At 39.6% G+C, this 19,451-nt stretch overlaps 1 protein-coding gene across 9 annotated transcripts in view; it reads left to right on the top strand.

The window, feature by feature from the left end:
- Window positions 1-19,451, top strand: part of dmd (dystrophin) — a 1,714,977-nt gene that overhangs the window by 876,980 nt on the left and 818,546 nt on the right. For all 9 annotated transcript variants that reach the window (XM_080203928.1, XM_080203931.1, XM_080203930.1 and 6 more), the window contains 3 exons: window positions 5,772-5,951; window positions 11,113-11,241; window positions 15,583-15,753. In XM_080203928.1, the coding sequence (XP_080060054.1) occupies window positions 5,772-5,951; window positions 11,113-11,241; window positions 15,583-15,753 (480 nt within the window). The remainder of the gene's footprint in view (window positions 1-5,771; window positions 5,952-11,112; window positions 11,242-15,582; window positions 15,754-19,451) is intronic.

Here is a 19,451-nt window from a genome sequence, read left to right as displayed (position 1 = left end):
TATATTTTCTTCAAGTCAGTGGGGTACAGACCTGCGCATGCCTGGTTCAGAATTGGCAACAACTCTATTGCCAGAACTAACTTAGACACCTAGTGTCCACTGCGCTTTGTTTCTTTCATCTAAAAACATCTGCTTTTCCAATAACATCCTGGGGTGCAAGGCTAACCCCAGGTATCTCTTTTCTGACTAACTTTTTATAAACCGCTCTCCTGGAGTCGCCATCTTCCCCTCATACACCAACTACTCATGTTGCTTTCATTTCTCTTTTATAGTGGAGAGAAATATAAACTTTTACCAGCTTTTCAATGTTTACAATAAAACCTTTCCCTGATGTTGAGTCCATAATGCACCATGAAGTGTGGTATTAAACTGTACAAACCAAAAGGTTTCAAGTTCATTCCCTGCTCTGGGCTGAATTATTTGCTTTCAGTGAGGGCAGGGGTTGAAGTATTTCATTTGGTCTAGATGCCCCTGTTGCCAGCTCCAGCTGGAAAATTTCTATGTTTGGATTCTGTAGTGATTCATAATCAAATACCTTTCACTCCTCGTTCTTTCAACGTGAAAAATAATCGTGTGTGAATTAATAGAAGGGTACCCACAGTTGGAGTTTGTGCCTTGAGGACTGGAAGGATGAAGATCAACACAACTTAATAAAAAAAAGGCACGTTGCCATCATGCACCTTTTGATTCATGCTATACCCTTTAATCAACAGTGCGAGATGATGCCTTGTTGAAATGTTGGCCTGTGGTATAATCCAATGGTTTGGTATGTATAGGAACAAACAGAAAACCTTTGTTCCAAATTGGCATAGGATGCTGAGAGGGCCTTATCTGACAATTTTGATGATGAGCGTTCAGTGCATTCAAAGTAGCAATGATCACTTAACATCAAATGTTTGATCACAAATCAGTGTTTTGGCATGTTTGACATCATAGAATCCCTACAGCGCAGAAAGGTGTCCTTCGATCCATCGAGTCTGCACTGACAACAATCCTACCCAGGCCCTATCTCCATAACCCCACATATTTATCCCACTAATCCGTCGAACCTACGCATCCTAGGACAGTAAGAGGCAATTTAGCATGGCCATCTTTGGAATGTGGGAGGAAACCGGAGCACCTTTCCCTTCTTCTTAGAGTAGGGAACCCTGGATGACTCGAGATAGTGAGGCCCTGGTCAAGAAGATGAAAGAGGCACGTAACTTGCATAGGCAACTGGGATCAGTGAATCCCTTGAAGAGTATAGGGGGTTTCGGAATAGAGTTAAGAGAGAAATCAGGAGGGCAAAAAGAGGACACGAGATTATTTTGGCAGATAAGACAAAGGAGAATCCAAAGAGCTTTTACAAATACATAAAAGGCAAAAGAGTAACATGGGAGAGAGTACAGTCACTTAAGGATCAACAAGATAATCTATGTGCAGATTCACAAGGGATGGGCGAGATCCTAAATTAATATTTCTCATCCATATTTACTGTTGCAAAAAGCATGGATGTTAGGGAACTTGGGGAAATAAATAATGATGTCTTGAGCAGTGTACATATTATAGAAAAAAAGGTGCTGGAAGTCTTAAAGCGCATCAAGGTAGATAAATCGCCGGGACCTGATGAAGTGTATCCCAGGAAATTGTGGGAGGCTAGGGAGGAAATTGCAGGTCCCGTGGCTGAGATATTTGATAGTCACGGGTGTGGTGCCTGAACATTGGAGAGTGGCGAATGTTGTGCCTTTGTTTAAAAAGGGCTGCAGGGAAAAGCCTGGGAACTACAGGTCAGTGAGCCTCACATCTGTGGTGGGTTAGTTGTTGGAAGGTATTTTGAGAGACAGGATCTATAGGCATTTAGAGACACAAGTACTGTCAGCATGGCTTTGAGAATGGAAAATCATATCTCACAAATTTGATTGAGTTTTTTGAAGGGGTAACCAAGAAGGTAAATGAGGGCGGTGCAGCTGATGTTGTCTACATGGACTTTAGTAAGGCCTTTGACAAGGTATTGCATGGTAGGTTGTTGCATAAAGTTAAATCTCACGGGATCTAGGGTGAGATAGCTAGATGGATACAAAATTAACTTCTTGACAGAAGCAAGAAGGCGGTTGTAGAAGATTGTTTTCCAAACTGGAGGCCTGTGACCAGCAGTGTGCCTCAGGCATCAGTGCTGGGCCCACTGTTATTTGTCATTTATATTAATAATTTGGATGAGAATTTAGGAGACATAGTTAGTAAGTTTGCAGATGATACCAAGATTAGTGGCATAGTGAACGGTGAAGAATGTTATCTCTGATTGCAACAGGATCTTACTCAATTGGGCCAGTGGGCTGATGAATTGCAGATGGAGTTTAATTTATATAAATGCAAGGTGATGCATTTTGGTAGATTGAACCAGGGCAGGACTTAGTCAGTTAATGGTAGGGCATTGGAGAGACTTATAGAACGGAGAGATCTAGCGGTACATGTTCATAAGAACATAATAGGAGCAGGAGTAGGCCATCTAGCCCTTCGAGCCTGCCCCGCCATTCAATAAGATCATGGCTGATCTGTCGTGGCTCAGTTCCACATTCCCGCCGTCTCCCCATAACCCTTAATCCCCTCGCTTATCAAAAACCCATCAACCCGTGTCTTAAAAATATTTAGCGAGGAAGCCTCCACCACTTCAACGGGCAGAGAATTCCAGAGATTCACCACCCTTTGAGTGAAGAAGTTCTTCCTCAACTCCGTTCTAAACCGCCCCCCCTTTATCTTGAGGCTGTGCCCCCTAGTCCTACTGTCCTTTCTGAGCGGGAAGAGTCTCTCCACCTCTATCCTATCCATCCCATTCATCATCTTATGCGTCTCAATGAGATCTCCCCTCATTCTTCTAAACTCTAACGAGTACAAGCCTAGTTTATTCAGCCTCTCCTCATAGTTCAACCCCCTCAACTCCGGCATCAGCCTAGTAAACCTCCTCTGCACTCCCTCCAAGGCCAAAATATCCTTGCGTAAGTGTGGCGACCAAAACTGCACACAGTACTCCAGCTGCGGCCTCACCAATGCCCAATACAGCTGCAGCAAGACCTCCCTACTTTTATATTCAATCCCCCTCGCTATGAAGGCCAGCATCCCATTCGCCTTCCTGACCACCTGCTGCACCTGCAGGCTGGGTTTTTGCGACTCATGCACAAGGACCCTGAGGTCCCTCTGCACTGTCACCTGCTGCAGTTTTTTGCCACGTAAGTAATAGTCCTTCCTACCATTATTCCTACCAAAGTGGACCACCTCGCACTTGCCAACATTAAATTCCATTTGCCAGTTCCTGGCCCATTCACCCAGCCTATCTAGATCCTTCTGCAGACTCTCCACACCCTCCGCGCAATTTGCCGTTCCACCAATCTTGGTGTCATCAGCAACCTTGAAAGTGAAATCACAGGTAGACAGAATGGGGAAGAAGGCATTCAGCATGCTTGGTTTCATTGGTCAGAACACTGAATACAGGAGTTGGGACGTCTTGTTGAATTTGTACAAGGCATTGGTAAGGTCACACTCTGGTCATCCTATGATACAAGGGATATTATTAATCTAGAAAGAGTGCAGGGAAGATTTACTAGGATGCCACCCGGACTTAATGGTTTGAGTTAAAAGGAGAGGCTGGATAGACTGGGACTTTTTTCTCTGGAGCATAGAAGGCTGAGGAGTGATCTTATCGAGGTCTACAAAATAATGAGGGGTACAGATCAGCTTGATAGTTGATATTTTTTCCCAAATGTAGGGGAGTCTAAAACTAGAGGGCATAGGTTTCAGGTGAGAGGAGAAAGATACAAAAGTGTCCAGAGGGACAGTTTTTTCACACAGAGGGTGGTGAATGTCTGGAACAAGCTGACAGAGGTAGTAGTAGAGGCGGGTAGAATTTTGTCTTTTAAAAAGCATTTAGACAGTTACATGTGTAAGATGGGTGTAGAGGGATGTGGGCCAGATGTGAGCAATTGGGATTTAGCTTAAGGGTTTATAAAAAGAGCGGCATGGACAAGTTGGGCTGAAGGGCCTGTTTCCGTGCTGTAAACCTCTGAGTCTATGACACCTGGAGGAAACCCACGTAGACACGATGAGAACTTACAAACTCCACACAGATAGTGACCACACGGTAATCGAACCCGAGTCCTTGGTGCTGTGAGGCAACAGTGCTAACCACTATACTACCGTGCCGTCCTAAATGAGATCAAATGGGAAAAGGTGGTCAATGGCTTCAAGCATGCTGAAAGCTATCCAGTATGCTCAACTCCTGTATTAAAAGATACAAGAAAATTAATTACTTAAGTAATATCTGAATTTGTCATTAAGACCAAAAAAAACTTTTCACTCTCCAGTATATGTTTGAGAGCACCCATGAGATCTCCATCAATTCTTAATTCATCTTAGTCTCAGCAAGTATACTTTTCACCCATCCATCGCATCACCTTCTAAGTTTCAGGGTATAAACGTTTTTTGCTTCCCCTCCGGTCTCCATAATCATAATCTTCCCTATCTCCTACTCCAAACTCTCCATCTCCCCTGTCTCTGTCCAGATCATGCGGAACACTTAGCTTGACACGAGTGCCTTTGTTACTCCCATGTTCATTGCAAAACGGTATACAGATTGGCCTTGTTGGCACTGGCAAACTCCTGGAAAGGTGGGAGGCAGAAGGGAGGGAAGAGAAGGCAGGTGGTTGGGGGAGCAGCAAAGAAAGAGAGTGGAAAATAACTCCTGAAATTTAGGGGGAAATGCAGTATGTGGAAGAGAGTTGATCCAGTGGGGTGATGGGCAAGAAAACTGCTCTGGAGAGGGTGGATGAAAACTGCTCAGTGGATTGGAGTGTTTGACTGGTGGTGAGGGAGAAAACCACTGCAATCAGTGGGCAGGGGGTAGGTTGGGCCATAGGTAGGCAGGGTTCTGATGCATGAGTTATAGGTTGCAACGAAAAACATGAAACTTGCTTAACGAATGTGAAAGCATTGTCTGTTTTTTATAAATTAGCTCAATTTTAGGATGTTTAAAGCTATGGAAATTCAGAACTACAGAACAAAAACTCTATGATCATGCAAATATATGAACAACGAGCAGGTATATGCCAATCATCTCTCAACCTTTTTCCACCAGTTAATAATATCATGACTGATCTGATACTAACCTCAAATCTTCATCCTGCCTACACCCGATCATTAGTTGCATTCCCCTGCATCCCAAGATTCTATCCATCTCTACCTTAAAAGTATTCAAAGACTTCCTCCACCTTTTCAGGAAGAGAATTCCAAAGACTCTCAACCCCCTTGAGAACAAAAATAAGGGGTTGCCTATTTAAATAGGCAACCCCTTATTTTTGTACAGTCACTCCCTAAGAGGAAACATTCAACATCTACTCTGTCAAGATTCTTCAGGATCTTGTATTTATAATCAAATTATTTATAGTATCCTAAGTGATGTTGCTAATTGCAAATATTTGATTGATGCAGTTTGGGGCAATTGATGACATTGATCTTAGTTATGTTATTTGCAATGTTAAATTATAGCTAATTTATTGCTTTTGAGCACAATTAATGTCATGATAGTTATATGATTGCTTTTGAATGCAACTGATGTCAAATGAATACAAATGAATGATGTTGAAAGCAAATTATGTCAATATGTTTGGATGCTGCCAAATTTATATGAAAATCAGAATTGGGTAGCATTAATGGTTGTTTCTGGCCAGCATCCTTTCAGTAACTATAAGAGGCTTTTTTAATTTGATACATATTCAGTAATGACATGTAATGTTTTCTTAAAGTCCACACAAAAAGATATAGAGAAGAGACGGCTACTGCTGAACAGCATTACTGAGACAGGCAAGAGTCTGAAGACCATGCTAGGAAAGAGCGACAGTGTTGTGGATGACAAACTTAGCCTATTAAATTGTAATTGGATAGCAGTCACATCACGGGCTGAAGAATGGTTCAATCTTCTACTGGTGAGTAACTTTAAACATTTTATTCTTAGGTGCAATAGTTTTTTTTCTGCAATATATGACCACATGAACAGCAAAGAATAGTGTCAGAGATTGACGGAATGGAATTCAAATTAATTTGCCACACTCTGTTTCATGCTGGAGAATGAAGGAATATACTTAATTGGAGGTCTGGAGGTCAGATATTTTTCCGTAATGGGGGGGGTGGGGGGTATGCAGGGGTTGTGATAGCTCAGGAGAGGATTAAGGGAAGATTTATCTATATGTCAATCTTGGGTGTTATTTGGAAGTTTTTAATTAAAATTGAATAAAGAAATATCTTAATGATTTCAATTTAGAGAATTTTGTAAATATATTGGGGATAATTCACTTTAAATGCCTGGATGGTGAATTATGTGGCAGTTTGCTGCTCATTATTAAAACTGCCAGAATCTCCTTTCCGTTGAAATTAGTGGAAATAATAATTGGGTGGTTTCTGTAATGTGCAGGGTATTAGTCATACATCAGTTGTGTTTAATTGGATGTAGGTGATGGGCATTAACTAGGGTTTCATTGGACTCTTACAGATTGAGTTGGGGGTTTGAATCTAGGATGTGCATGTTTATAATGTATTATCTGTGAACTAATGTTCATTGCATGTGTACGAAGGTTGGATCTTGTTTTATCTTTCCCATTGGACTTCAGGATAGTATTACTTACCTATAGTGACCTTTCTCTCTGGTGTAGCATCCACAACACAAATGAGCTCTATTGTTTTCACTAACTAACCTCAAGTAGAAAAATGACAGCAACCAATACAAAGCTTCAAAACCAGCTCTGACAATCTATCATCTAGACTCAAAACGTTGGCTCTATTTTTTCCCCACAGGTGCTGTCAGACCTGCTAGATTTTCTAGCATTTTCTGTTTTTGTAGCAACTAATACAATTTGACTTTAGCATTGTTAGACATACTAACAATTGCTCAATGTGCTGAGTAATTGTGGAGCGCTGGTAGGATACGGAATGTGAGTTCAAAACAACATACAATGTTCCATGAATGTCCTGCAATAAAACCTGATTTGGATTAACTTAATTAACAAACTAGTAGGTCTGATTATGACCCATATTCTATATTCTAAATTTATTCCAACAATGGACGGTAAGTCGGCTTGCAACCAGCAATTATCACCCTACATTATTCAGACTGGAGATTCATCAAATCAGTTGTTTTATTGGCCTGACTTTATACTGAGATACCTCTCTCAATGGTAGCCACAGTTCTTGGAATTCCTGCTTGTAGCATTCCAACATTACAATTTGATGTCTACCTGCCCTAACCTGAGGTCAGTCATCAAACTCCATTTTCATTAATCAAATGATGTATTCTGATACAGATGTACTAATGTTAGAAGACATTTCATGAGAACCACCCCCTCAGAGCCTGCTGAGCTTTGTTTTAACCAGTTCCTGAAAATAAAGTGCAATTGAAGAATGAGTTGGCATCCCCAATAATATCCCTGATTAAGCTAAATTTCCTTCTGATAAAGCATTCGTTAAATGGCATGCACTGTTTAACCAGAATTTAATGACCCAAATGGTTCATGGGGAATGGATTTTGACCTGCTCAAACTGATGAAGCAGAAAATAAATATGCATATCCTTTTGAAATTTAAGGTATGCCATCCTCAGACCGTAAGACATAGGAGCAGAACTGGCCACTTGGTCCATCAGGTCTGCTCTGCCATGCAATCATTGCTGATATTTTTGTCATCCCCATTGTCTTGCCTTTTCCCCATAACCCCTGATGCTCTTATTAATCAAGAACCTATCTATCTTTGTCTGAAAGACACTCAGTGACCTGGCCCCCACAGCCTTCTGTGGCAAAGAGTTCCACAGATTCGCCACTCTCTGGCTGAAGAAATTCCTCCTTTTCTCTAAGGATTGTCCCTTTAACCTGAGGTTGTGGCCTCTGGTTCTAGTTTTTCCTATTAGTGGAAACATTCTCTTTATGTCCACTCAGGAGCGTGTTAATATATTTATAGGAGATTTCAAATACACGTGAGTTTCAAAACCATTGGTTCTCTTGTCTTATAAACTAAAATCTCGCCTATGAAGGTTTCTCCAGTAGTGTCACATATTCTGCATTTAAAAGATAGTTCTGAGATCTATTGCAAAGCCATTGAATTTCTGTTCCCCAGCTGTTCCCTTCATAAGCAGGCTTGTTATTCCTCTGGTTGTTAGTTAATACATCACCATCTGAACATGAGAATTAGGAGCAGGGGCAGGTACTTGGTTCCTCAAGACTGCTCTGCCACTCCTTAAGACCATAGCTGATCAGACTGCTACCTTAACGCCTGATAACCTTTCACTCCCTTGCTTATCAAAAATCAATCTAGTTCTGCCTTAAAAATGTTCAGACACTGCTTCCACTGCATTTTGAGGAATAGCATTTCAAAAACACACCAGCATCTAAGAGAAAAATGATCTCCTCATCTCTGTCTAATGAGTGACCCCTTATTTTTAAACAGTGCCTAACATACTCCAGAAACTCAACCTTCACAGCATTACTGCTCAGTAGATTTACCCAGTCTATATACAGATTGAAGTCAACCATGACTGCATATTACTCATACTAGATGCTAATCTAATATCCCGATTATTCCATGCCCCACTGTAAGGTTTAGACTTTGGAGTTATAAAACTCTTCTCATTTAACACAAGCTTTAAGAGCTGATTTTTAAATATTCTAACAGTATTCTACAATTCTTGTAGAACTAGCCTCAGTTGTGCTAGTTCTACAAGATTCAAATAGCTAGTATTTATAAATTGAGCAGAATTTATTCAGCAAAATTTCACATATATTCAACAACAATCAATGAAGATAACATATAAGTTTCTCATTTCTCAAGATTCCAGGAAGTTGTCAGTACAGATGATGTCCCTCTCTTGTCTCTTTCTTTGAAGTGATATTGAACTGTCTAGAAGAGTCATAACCTAAAAACTATGGCAACACTGTGCCAATGAGAATTATGATTCCTCAACTTTTCTCCCCCAGTCCCTTATTCCTTTTTTGGAGATAGTCCAGAGTCACCCATCCTATTGGCTGTAGGGCACAATTCACCTCATGTCATCTCACCTCTGCTTTATTGGTCATAAATGCTAGAAGTTTATATTCCATCACAAGCAAATGCACATCTCCTTCCAGCTACAGGGAAACCATAAACAAAGTCACATTCCTTTGTCACTATATCTTAACCCAAACCCACGCTAAAGCTAGTAAAGTCAACAGTTAAGACAATTTCTTACCATAATATTGGAGAATAAAGACTTCCCCTCTCTGGTATGGATCCATCAAGTATTATCCTAAGTTCACACTGTTTTAGCCATATCTTCAAACTGACTTTAAAACAAGCACCTAATTGTATTTTGACCATTAAGGCAACTTAAGCTCAACTCAATTTAGCCCCATCATAAAACAGTAAAACAAATTTGTTTCTTCACACACATCTGCTTTCCCTGTTTCCCCGACCATCTTGACTGTTAATTGCCCAACAAGTCAGAACTGAACCACTTAATTTTAAACTGTGCTTACAGGATAAAATCCATAGATATTGCAGATTATAAAATTTGGTATAATTCTCAAAATCTTACACCACACTGCCACCACGGTTTTATGACCCTAAGCTCTTACCAATGTTTGTGTCTCTTGCTGTTTCATTGCTCTACGCAAACAGATTCCACATTTTGTTCTTCTGATCTGAGATCCTCCCTTACTCACATATTGATCCCATCCCTTGTTATCAATGCAGCACCACCTCATTTACCTTCCTTCTTGTCCTTCCTAATGGTTGAATATTCTTGACACGTGAATATCATTAACATCCCACTCTATGGAATTCTACATGTTTTTCTCAGGAAAGACTCTCACTTAGACCTTAATAATCCTCAACAGATTTGTCTTGAATTGCTTGAGTTAGGGAAAAGTCTTTAATGTTGTTCTTCGTTCTGCAAGATGCATCATCTATTTATTGATCATTTTCTTTCAAATTAACATCGGGAGGAAAATATGTCCATTAGTCATTGAAAGAAAAATTGGAATTGCTGTGATTATTATCCATTTCACTCACCAATTGACTTGATTGTCGAGTTCTATAAATATCTTTGCAGAATACTTGGATAGACAGAAATTATTGGCCAGAAAGATATTTGACAATTAGGGCCATTAGCTGTTCATAGTCTTGGAAGCCAGATAAATGGAAACACGCTGTGTGTAAAGCCCTTGATGTGCAGTGTAATAACCTACAGCCAAATTCCCTGTGGAGGAATTATCATTGTATCTCATTAACAGTCATGCTTTGTAAAATATGTAGCCCATCTAATTATTTTTACTCGCTTAAAAATGATTGAGTTTTTTAATAATTGATCTTGAATCTGTTCTATTTCCAAATGTTTTGTGCTAATTGATCCCAAGGATTGTAACCAAAATTTTTTGCAGCCCTGAAATAATGTTGTGATGATGGATGTGATATTTTAATAAGAGGGCTGATGTCCATTTAAAATGTAAATTATAAGATGGCATGATAAAATTGGCAAACCATAGAATCAGTGCTCTATGCCAAGGAATGGAGGCAGATTCAGACTCCTAATTCTCTACATGGCAATTCTTCAATTCTATGAGTGGCTTGTGTAGAAAATTAGAGTCATTGAGCAAGATAACTAATTTGTGATTGGCACCGCAAAATTGATGGAACTGCTGGATACGGCCTCCTAAACATAAGTAAACATCACAGATCAGGCAATTAGAATAAAATGAAGCTGAAATTTGATTTACTTAGTTATCTTAAAACAGTGGAACTAGTAAAAAAACAATTGGAATTGTGAAATACAATCCCCAAACAACTGGTTAAAATTCCAGGAAACCATATAATGAAGAGGGAATGTGCCTCTAGGTCACAGTATATTATGGCTACCCGTGAATATTGGCCACTGTGGTATACTTTAAATGACCGACTCAAGAGTATCAACAGAAATCTGTGAGCGGGTCATGTGCCCCTAATTTGAGCCAAAAAGTTGCAAATGGCTTGTGTTAAATGAAAGAGGGGAAGGAAAAAATAGAGTAAAATTGAGTAATATACAGTTTTTTAAACATCAAAAATGACTTAATCATATTCAATTGTAACACAGGAATACCAGAAGCAAATGGAAAACTTTGACCAGAATGTTGCCCAAATCACAGCTTGGATGTATCGTGCTGAAATCTTATTAGATGAATCTGAGAAACAGAAGGTTGGACAGAAGGAGGAGGTATTGAAGGTATCAAGAAATATCTTCAAGATTTTGTATTTTGTATTATTTATCTTTTCTAACTGAGGCATTAATATGTCCCCATTCATCTTTGAAACTCGATTTCTGATTGTGAATGTGAGCAGTGATTTAACCTGAATATGTAAAGCTGACTGAAGTGACATCAGGTTATAAATGATTGGTTCTGATAACATGTTCCCACTGTTCTTTATGGTACTATTTAACAGGAGGTATTTGTTTGCTTTCCACTCCTCCCTCAAAAACATACTTTTTTCCAATATCATCCCATGTAAGGTGTTTTATAACATTCTGGTGCCTGCACTCATTGGTGATGAAATCTTATTTGAGATCTAATCATTCATGAAGGATACTAGAATGATTCATGCTTCAGTATCAAACAGTTAAGGAGCTTTTTCAATTTATATTCTAGCCTAGGCAAGAACACTAGCAAATGTATGGACTTGGAATGCTGAGAGATTGTTTCCATGGGTCAAGAAATTTAAAACATGAGCACAGTCTCAGGATAAAGGACCAATAATTTAGGACTGAGGTGCGGAGAAATTACCTCATGTCAAGGAATTCTTTACCCAGAGAGTTGTGGATGGGCCATCATTGAATATATTTAAGGCTGGGATTGACAGTTTTTTGGTCGCCCGTGGAATCAAAGGGAGTGGCTGGGAAAATGCAGTTGAAGACCAAGATCAGCCGTGATCATATATTTTTTATTCAACATCGCTGGCTGGCCAGCATTTATTGCCCATTTATAGTTGTCCTTGTACTGAATGGCTTGCTAGGCCATTTCAGAGTGCAGTTGAGAGTCAACCACATTGCTGTAGCTCTGGTAAGGACGCCAGATATCCTTCCTAAAAGGACATTAGTGAACCACTTAGGATTTTGTGACAATTAACAATAGTTTCATGATCATCAGTAGATTCTTAATTCCAGATGTTTTTTATTGAATTCAAATTAAACCATCTGTTGTGGTAGGATTCAAACCCAGAGCCCCAGAACATTAGCTGAGTTTCTGGACTAATAGTCAAGTGATGATACTACTAGGTCATCACCTCCCCATGGGAGAATGGTAGAGTAAGCTTGATTGGCTGTGTGGTGTACGCCGTTCTTGTGTTCCAAGTATTATCTAATTATTAATAGTTAATTTATTTGGAAAATATATCTGAAAAATTGTCATAGATTAAACACCAAAGTATTTTGTTAGATATTCAGAATGAAAAAAGTTGTTGTGTTACTGTTAAATAAGTGAAGAAGGACAGGTCAAATATGAAAAGTAGTTATGCCATTGAATTAGTAGTCCTCAGATGAGGACTAATGATCGAGAGTCATGAGTTCAAATCCTAGCACAGTTATTTTAGTCAATTTGCAATAAAAAGTTAACATCAATAATGGTGATCGTGAAGCTGCCAGAATGTTGTAAGCTCTCACCGGCTTACTAACTACAAAAGTAAAGGGAAACCTATCAACCATACCTGATCTGTGCCTGTATATGACTGTAGACTAGTTGACTCTTAACTGTCCTTTGAAACAGCTTAACAAAATATACAGTCATATCAAAGCTGCTATAAGTGGATAGCAGTGTTCAAAAACGAAGCTCACCATCTCCTTCTCAAGGTTAATGATAGATGGACAAAAAATGCTGGCCTTCACTTGGTAGGCACATCCCTGATTTTTTAAAATTTTCCTTATTTATAAAGGTAATATAAATCTTAGTAAGATGTCCATTAGGAAGAAAAGCAAATTAACTTAAAAGAAAGATACATTGCAGCAGTTTTTACACCAATTTTCCTTTATTAAATTTTAAACCATTGGAATTTTAGTGGGAATGGTGTATGCAGCTGAGAAGGCTAAAATATTGTGAATACATTCTGGCAGCTAGCATCGCAGAAGCTCAACTTTGGCATTGATTTTTGTTTCCACCTCCTGGGTGGATTTCCTGAACCATTGAAATCAGTTGAATGAAAATTGGGTGCCTTTGCCAGATGGTGATGACAGATTCATCTCTGTTATTAGTGCAACCTCAACGACATGTTTTGTTGAGTCATTCTCCCATTATGCTGCTTTCATATTGGCTGCAGTAGACCTGACCAGTGACAGGTGTTGTCATCCTCATTTCTAATCTTTCTCATTTGCTGGTTCTTTGCTGAATCCAACAAGCAGAGCTTTATACACAGATGATTGCTGCATTTCTCTGGCTGAAATGCTATGTAGAATTGGCTGTAAAACATGACCCTTTTGACATTTTGCTGAACAGATATTAGTCTCAAACTGTAAACTGAACTACAGCAGGATCGTTCTTTCTTTATCAACCGCAGATGGGAAAACAGTAAATGTGATGTCACTGTTAAAAAAGGAGGTAGACAAAAGGCAGGTAACTATAGAGCGGTTAGCTTAACTTCTGTAGTAGGGAGAATGCTTGAATCTATCATCAAGGAAGAAATAGCGAGACATCGGGGTATAAATTGTCCTATTGGTAAGACTCAGAATGGATTCATGAAGGGTAGGTCATGTTTAATTGACCATGACCTTTAATTCTCTTACTGTTCAAAAAATTATCTACCTTTGCCTTAAAAACATTCAATGAGATAGCCTCAACTGCTTCACTGGGCAGGGAATTCCACAGATTCACAACCCTTTGGGGGTAAAGAAGTTCCTCCTCAAATCAGTCCTAAATCTGCTTCCCCTTATTTTGAGGCTATGCCCCCTAGTTCTAGTTTCACCTGCCATTGGGAACAACTTCCCTGCTTCTAGCTTATCTATTTGCTTCATACTCTTATATGTTTCTATAAAATCTCTCCTCGTTCTTCTAAATTCTAATGAGTATAACCCCAGTCTACTCAGTCTCTCCTCATAAGCTAATCCTCTCAACTCCAGAATTAACCTAGTGAATCTCCTCTGCACCCCTCCAGTGGAATTCTTTGAGAACATTACATGTGCAGTGGACAATGGGGAACCTGTGGATGTAGTGTATCTGGATTTCCAGAAGGCATTTGACAAGGTGCTGCACCAAAGGCTGCTACATAAGATAAAGGTGCATAGTGTTACGGGTACTATATTGGCATGGATAGAGGATTGGTTAAATAACAGAAAGCAAAGAGTGGGGGTAAATTGGTATTTTTCTGGTTGGCGATTAGTGACTAGTGGTGTGCCGCAGGGGTCAGTGTTGGCACTGCAATTGTTTACGATTTATATAGGTGGTTTGGAGTTGGGGACCACGTGTAGTGTGTCAAAATTTGCAGGTGACACTAAGATGGCTGGAAGAGCAAAGAGTGCAGAGGATGCTGAACGTCTGCAAAGGGATATAAATAATCTAAGTGAATGGGTGAGGATCTGGCAGATGGAGTACAACGTTGGTTAATGTGAAGTCATCCATTTTGGTAGGAATAACAGCAAATGGACTATTATTTGAATGGTAAAAAATTGCAGCATGCTGCTGTGCAGAGAGACCTCGGTGTCCTTGTGCAGGAATCTCAAGGAGTTGGTTTGCAGGTGCAGTAGGTAATTAAGAAGGCAAATGGAATTTTGTCCTTCATTGCTAGCGGGATGGAGTTTAAAAACAGTGAGATTCTGTTGCAGCTATATAAGGTGCTTCTGAGGCCACACCTGGAGTACTGTGCACAATTTTGGTCTCCTTACTTGAGAAAGGATATACTGGCACTGGAGTGGGTGCAGAGGAGATTCACTAGGTTGATTCCGGAGTTGAGAGGATTAGCTTATGAGGAGACACTGAGTAGACGGAGGCTATACTCATTGGAATTCAGAAGAATGAAGGAAGATCATATAGAAACATATGAGATTATGAAGGGAATAGACAAGATAGAAGCAGGGAAGTTGTTTCCACTGGTGGGTGAACTAGGGGGCATAGCCTCAAAATAAGGCGAAGCAGATTTAGGACTGAATTGGGGAGGAACTTCTTCACTCAAAGGGTTGTGAATCTGTGGAATTCCCTGCCCAGTGAAGCAGTTGAGGCTACCTCATTGAATGGTTTTTAAGGCAATAAATAGATACATTTTTGAACAGTAAGGGTTATGGCGAGTGAGCGGGTAAGTGGAGCTGAGTCCACAAAAAGATCAGCCATGATCTTACTGAATGACAGAGCAGACTTGACGGGCCAGATGGCCTACTCCTGCTCCTAGTTTTATGTTTATTCTAAAGTTGGATAAAGTGTTAATATGAATAATCTAGCCTATCTCCAATTTAGTAATATAATGCAGTATTTTTTTCCCTTTTTCTCTCCATCTTCTCTCCTTTCTCTGTCCTTGAAATGCTTGTTCCTGTTTTGTGTATTTATTTCAATCCCTAATTTTAAGCTATGTATATCTTGCTCATTCGCTGTAGCGTCTGAAGTCGGAACTCAATGATATGAGACTAAAGGTGGATGCTGTGCGTGACCAGGCCCTGGAGCTAATGACAAACCGTGGTGATCACTGCAGGGAGGTAGTGGAACCTAAACTATCAGAGCTCAATCAGAGGTTTGATGCCATATCACACAGAATAAAAACTGGCAAGGTAAGTAGATCTGTTCATAGAGCAGATCAAATGCATTTTCATATCAGATAGCTGAGTCTGAAATTGTTCTTTGAATACTAAATCTTAACATGACTCTTAAAATGATTTTCATGCAACAACAAAATAATTCTCTATTTATTGAGTGTACCCTCGCTAATTTACTAAACTTGACAAATTTAACTGCAGATCATTTTGTACCATGTAAAAATGTGTTCCGAATTATGCTGTGGGAACCTTGCATAATGAGTTAATCAGAAATACCTTTCACTGTTTACCATATTAATCCATTTATTTTAAACACACTCCCTTAAACAGAGGAGAGACATTTTCAAATAGATGAGCCAAATATTCATATGACAATATTGCAGTCTAATTTGGGAGCTTTAGTATCACGTATTGTCACATAGTCTAATATTTTTTAATTAACCATAAACACAAATAACAATTTTAGATTAGCCTGTACTTGATTACACCTCCTCATAAGCCTACATTCATTGCATCACTGCTGAAATATCTCCTGTTAATCCATGCATGATAAATGTTTGTCAAAACCTCAGCAATTTCATTAACCCATGCATGGTGTGGACAAGCAGCTCAAAAATAATTCTTGTGATTATTTCACTGCAATCGTCTTAAATCTGGCATGGGGTTTGAGGATTTCCATTTGGGACATATATGAGGGCTGAAACTTCTTCACATAATTCTCATTGTTATTAGAGTTGAATATTCAGCCCTATTTCTCACTGTTGTGCAGAAATGCAATTGCCAATCTCAGGTGTATGTTTTCATTAATGTCACATGGTCATTGCAACATTTATAAGTACTAGCACTCAGTTTTGTATCTAATATTTTCTTAAACTGTCATTCTCAGCTACTAACCATTTTTTTCCACTTGATGTACTTAATAATCACAAAACAAAATAAAATCTGAACTTTTTTATCATGCAGCCAATGTGTGAATTTGTTAAGAGTTGGCATTTTGATTCAAATGACAACAGTTTTTATTTCTAAAACGTAGACCACCTTTAAAAAATGTATACACTCTTTATGATTTGCTGCAGTATTTGCTGCCACAGGTTCACCGTTATTTATTGGAAATTATTTGTTGAGAAATCAGTTTGAGGACCTAAGCACCACAACGTGTGATAAAAATGAGATGGAAGAGAGTAGGAGTGAAAATAGGCCACAGAGAGGGAAAGCTGAAAGAAAGATTCATAATTGTATTGTACCTGAATACATCACTAAACCCTTCACATACAATGAAATGCTTTGAAGTGTGGTGACGATTGTACAGAGAGAAAAAAAATCATTGTCAGTTCTGTAAATAACAGAATTCCACAAACAATCATGAGTTGAAAATCCATCAGTAATGGTTCTAGCCAAGGAAGGATGGGTGGAGTATGCACACTAGCATCGTCCAGTTGGTCCAGGTGGCCTGTGTTTATGCTTTAGGCTCTTAGTTTTATATAGTTCATAAGATGGGCAGACATTCTCAGCAGATTTAAGAGGCTGAATTGTCTACTTGTGCTCCTCATTCTTATGTTCATATATTTCTTAGGTGGTAGTGGGTGTGGTGGGGATGGAATCTTCCACAGCAGCCTGATATTTGGCTCAATATTGCTTATTGTTCTGGTGCCACTGGGGGACCAGATTGTCGTCTGATGTGCATGCACATACTTCTGCTGCAAATTGTGCTGGATGTCTTATTGGTAAAGATGGAAGCATTCATGCGACTAATGCCATAGAATCATAGAGGTTTACAGTATGGAAACAGGCCCTTCAACCCAACTTGTCCATTCCGCACAGTTTTACCATTAAGCTGGTCCCAATTGTTCATGTTTGACCTATATCCCTCTATGCCAATCTTACCCATGTAACTGTCTAATGCTTTTCAAAGGACAAAATTGTACCGGCCTCTACTACTACTTCTGCAGCTCATTCCAGACACAGACCATCCTCTGAGTGAAAAAATTGCCCCTCTAGACCCTTTTGTATCTCTCCCCTCTCACTATAAACCTGTGCCCTCTAGTTTTAGACTTCCCTACCTTTGGGAAAAGATGTTGACTCTCTACCTAATTTATCCCCCTCATTATTTTATAGACCTCTGTAAGATCACCCCTTAGTCTTTTCTGCTCCAGTGAAAAAAGTCCCAGTCTACCATTAGGTCTGGTAGCATCCTAGTAAATATTTCTGCATTCTTTTTAATTTAATCATATTCTTTCTATAATAGGGTAACCAGAACTTTACACAGTATTCCAAGTGTGGCCTTACCAATGTCTTGTACGACTTCAACAAGACGTTGCAACTCCTGTAGTGAATGTTCTGGCCAATGAAAGCACACATGCTGAATGCCACCTTCATCACCCTGTCCACTTGTGATTCCATTTTCAAGTAGCTATAAACCTGTACCCCTAGATCTTTGTTCTATAACTCTCCCCAATACCTTACAATTAACTAAGTAAGTCCTGCCCTGTTCAATCTACCAAAATGCATCATTTTGCATTTATCTAATTAAACGCCCACTGTCATTCCTCAGCCCATTGGCCCAGTTGATCAAGATCCTGTTACAGTCCTAGATAACCACCTTCACTGTCCACTAAGCACCAATCTGAGTGTCATCTGCAAACTTACTAACAATGCCTCCCAAATTCTCATCCAAATTATTAATATAAATGACAAATAACAGTGGACCCAGCACCACTTCCTGAGGCATGCCATTGGTCACAGACCTCCAGTTTGAAAAGCAATCTCGTACAACCACCCTTGGTCTTCTGTCATCAAGCCAGTTTTGTTTCCAATTGGCTACCTCACCATAGATGCCGTGAGATTTAACCTTGTTCAGCAACCTACCATGTGGCACCTTATCAAAGTCCATGTAGACAACATCAACTGCATGTCCTCATCTACAAGCTTGGTTATTCCTTTAAAAACTGAATCAAATTTGTGAGACATGATTTTCCACTCACAAAACCATGCTGACTGTCCCAAATCAGTCCTTGCTCTCTAAATGCCTGTAGATCTTGTCTCTAAGGATACCTTCTGACAACTTACAGTCGTTAAGCTTACTGGCCTGTAGCTCCCAGCCTTTTCTCTGCAGCCCTTCTTAAATAAAGGCGCATCATTTGCCACCCTCCAATCTTCAGCCACCTCGTCTATGGCTGTCGATGATTCAAATATCGCTGCCAGGGGACTTGCAATTTCCTCCCTAGCCTCCCACACTGTCCTGGTATAAACTTCATCAGGTCCCAGGGATTTATCAACCTTAATGTGCTTTAAGACTTCCAGCACCAGCTTGTCTGTAATATGTACACTCCTCAAGACATCACTTTTTATTTCCCCAAGCTCCTTTACATCCATAGCCTTTCTCAACAGTAAATACTGATGAGAAATATTCATTTAAATCTCACCCATCTCTTGTGGATCTGCACATAGATGATATCGTTGAATTGAGTATAACAGATGTTAGTCTGGCCGCAATGCTGATTTAATGTTGGTGCTAGATCTGACAACTCTTAACCTAAGGTGCCTGACCACACATAAACAGCAAGAAAAATCTCTTCCCCTGTGCCGCCTCCACCCTCCTCCCAACAACGGCCCCAGTAGCTATTTAAAGGGATCATCAATTAATTACAAGTTAGTTGCTGATTGATTTCTTCTGTGTTAGTGCAATTCTAAGATGATTGATATTTTCTATAATT

Source organism: Carcharhinus amblyrhynchos, chromosome 15, assembly GCF_965287045.1.
Source record: "Carcharhinus amblyrhynchos chromosome 15, sCarAmb.v2.hapA, whole genome shotgun sequence".
Lineage (NCBI taxonomy): Eukaryota > Metazoa > Chordata > Chondrichthyes > Carcharhiniformes > Carcharhinidae > Carcharhinus > Carcharhinus amblyrhynchos.
This window is presented reverse-complemented; position numbering and strand designations above follow the sequence as displayed.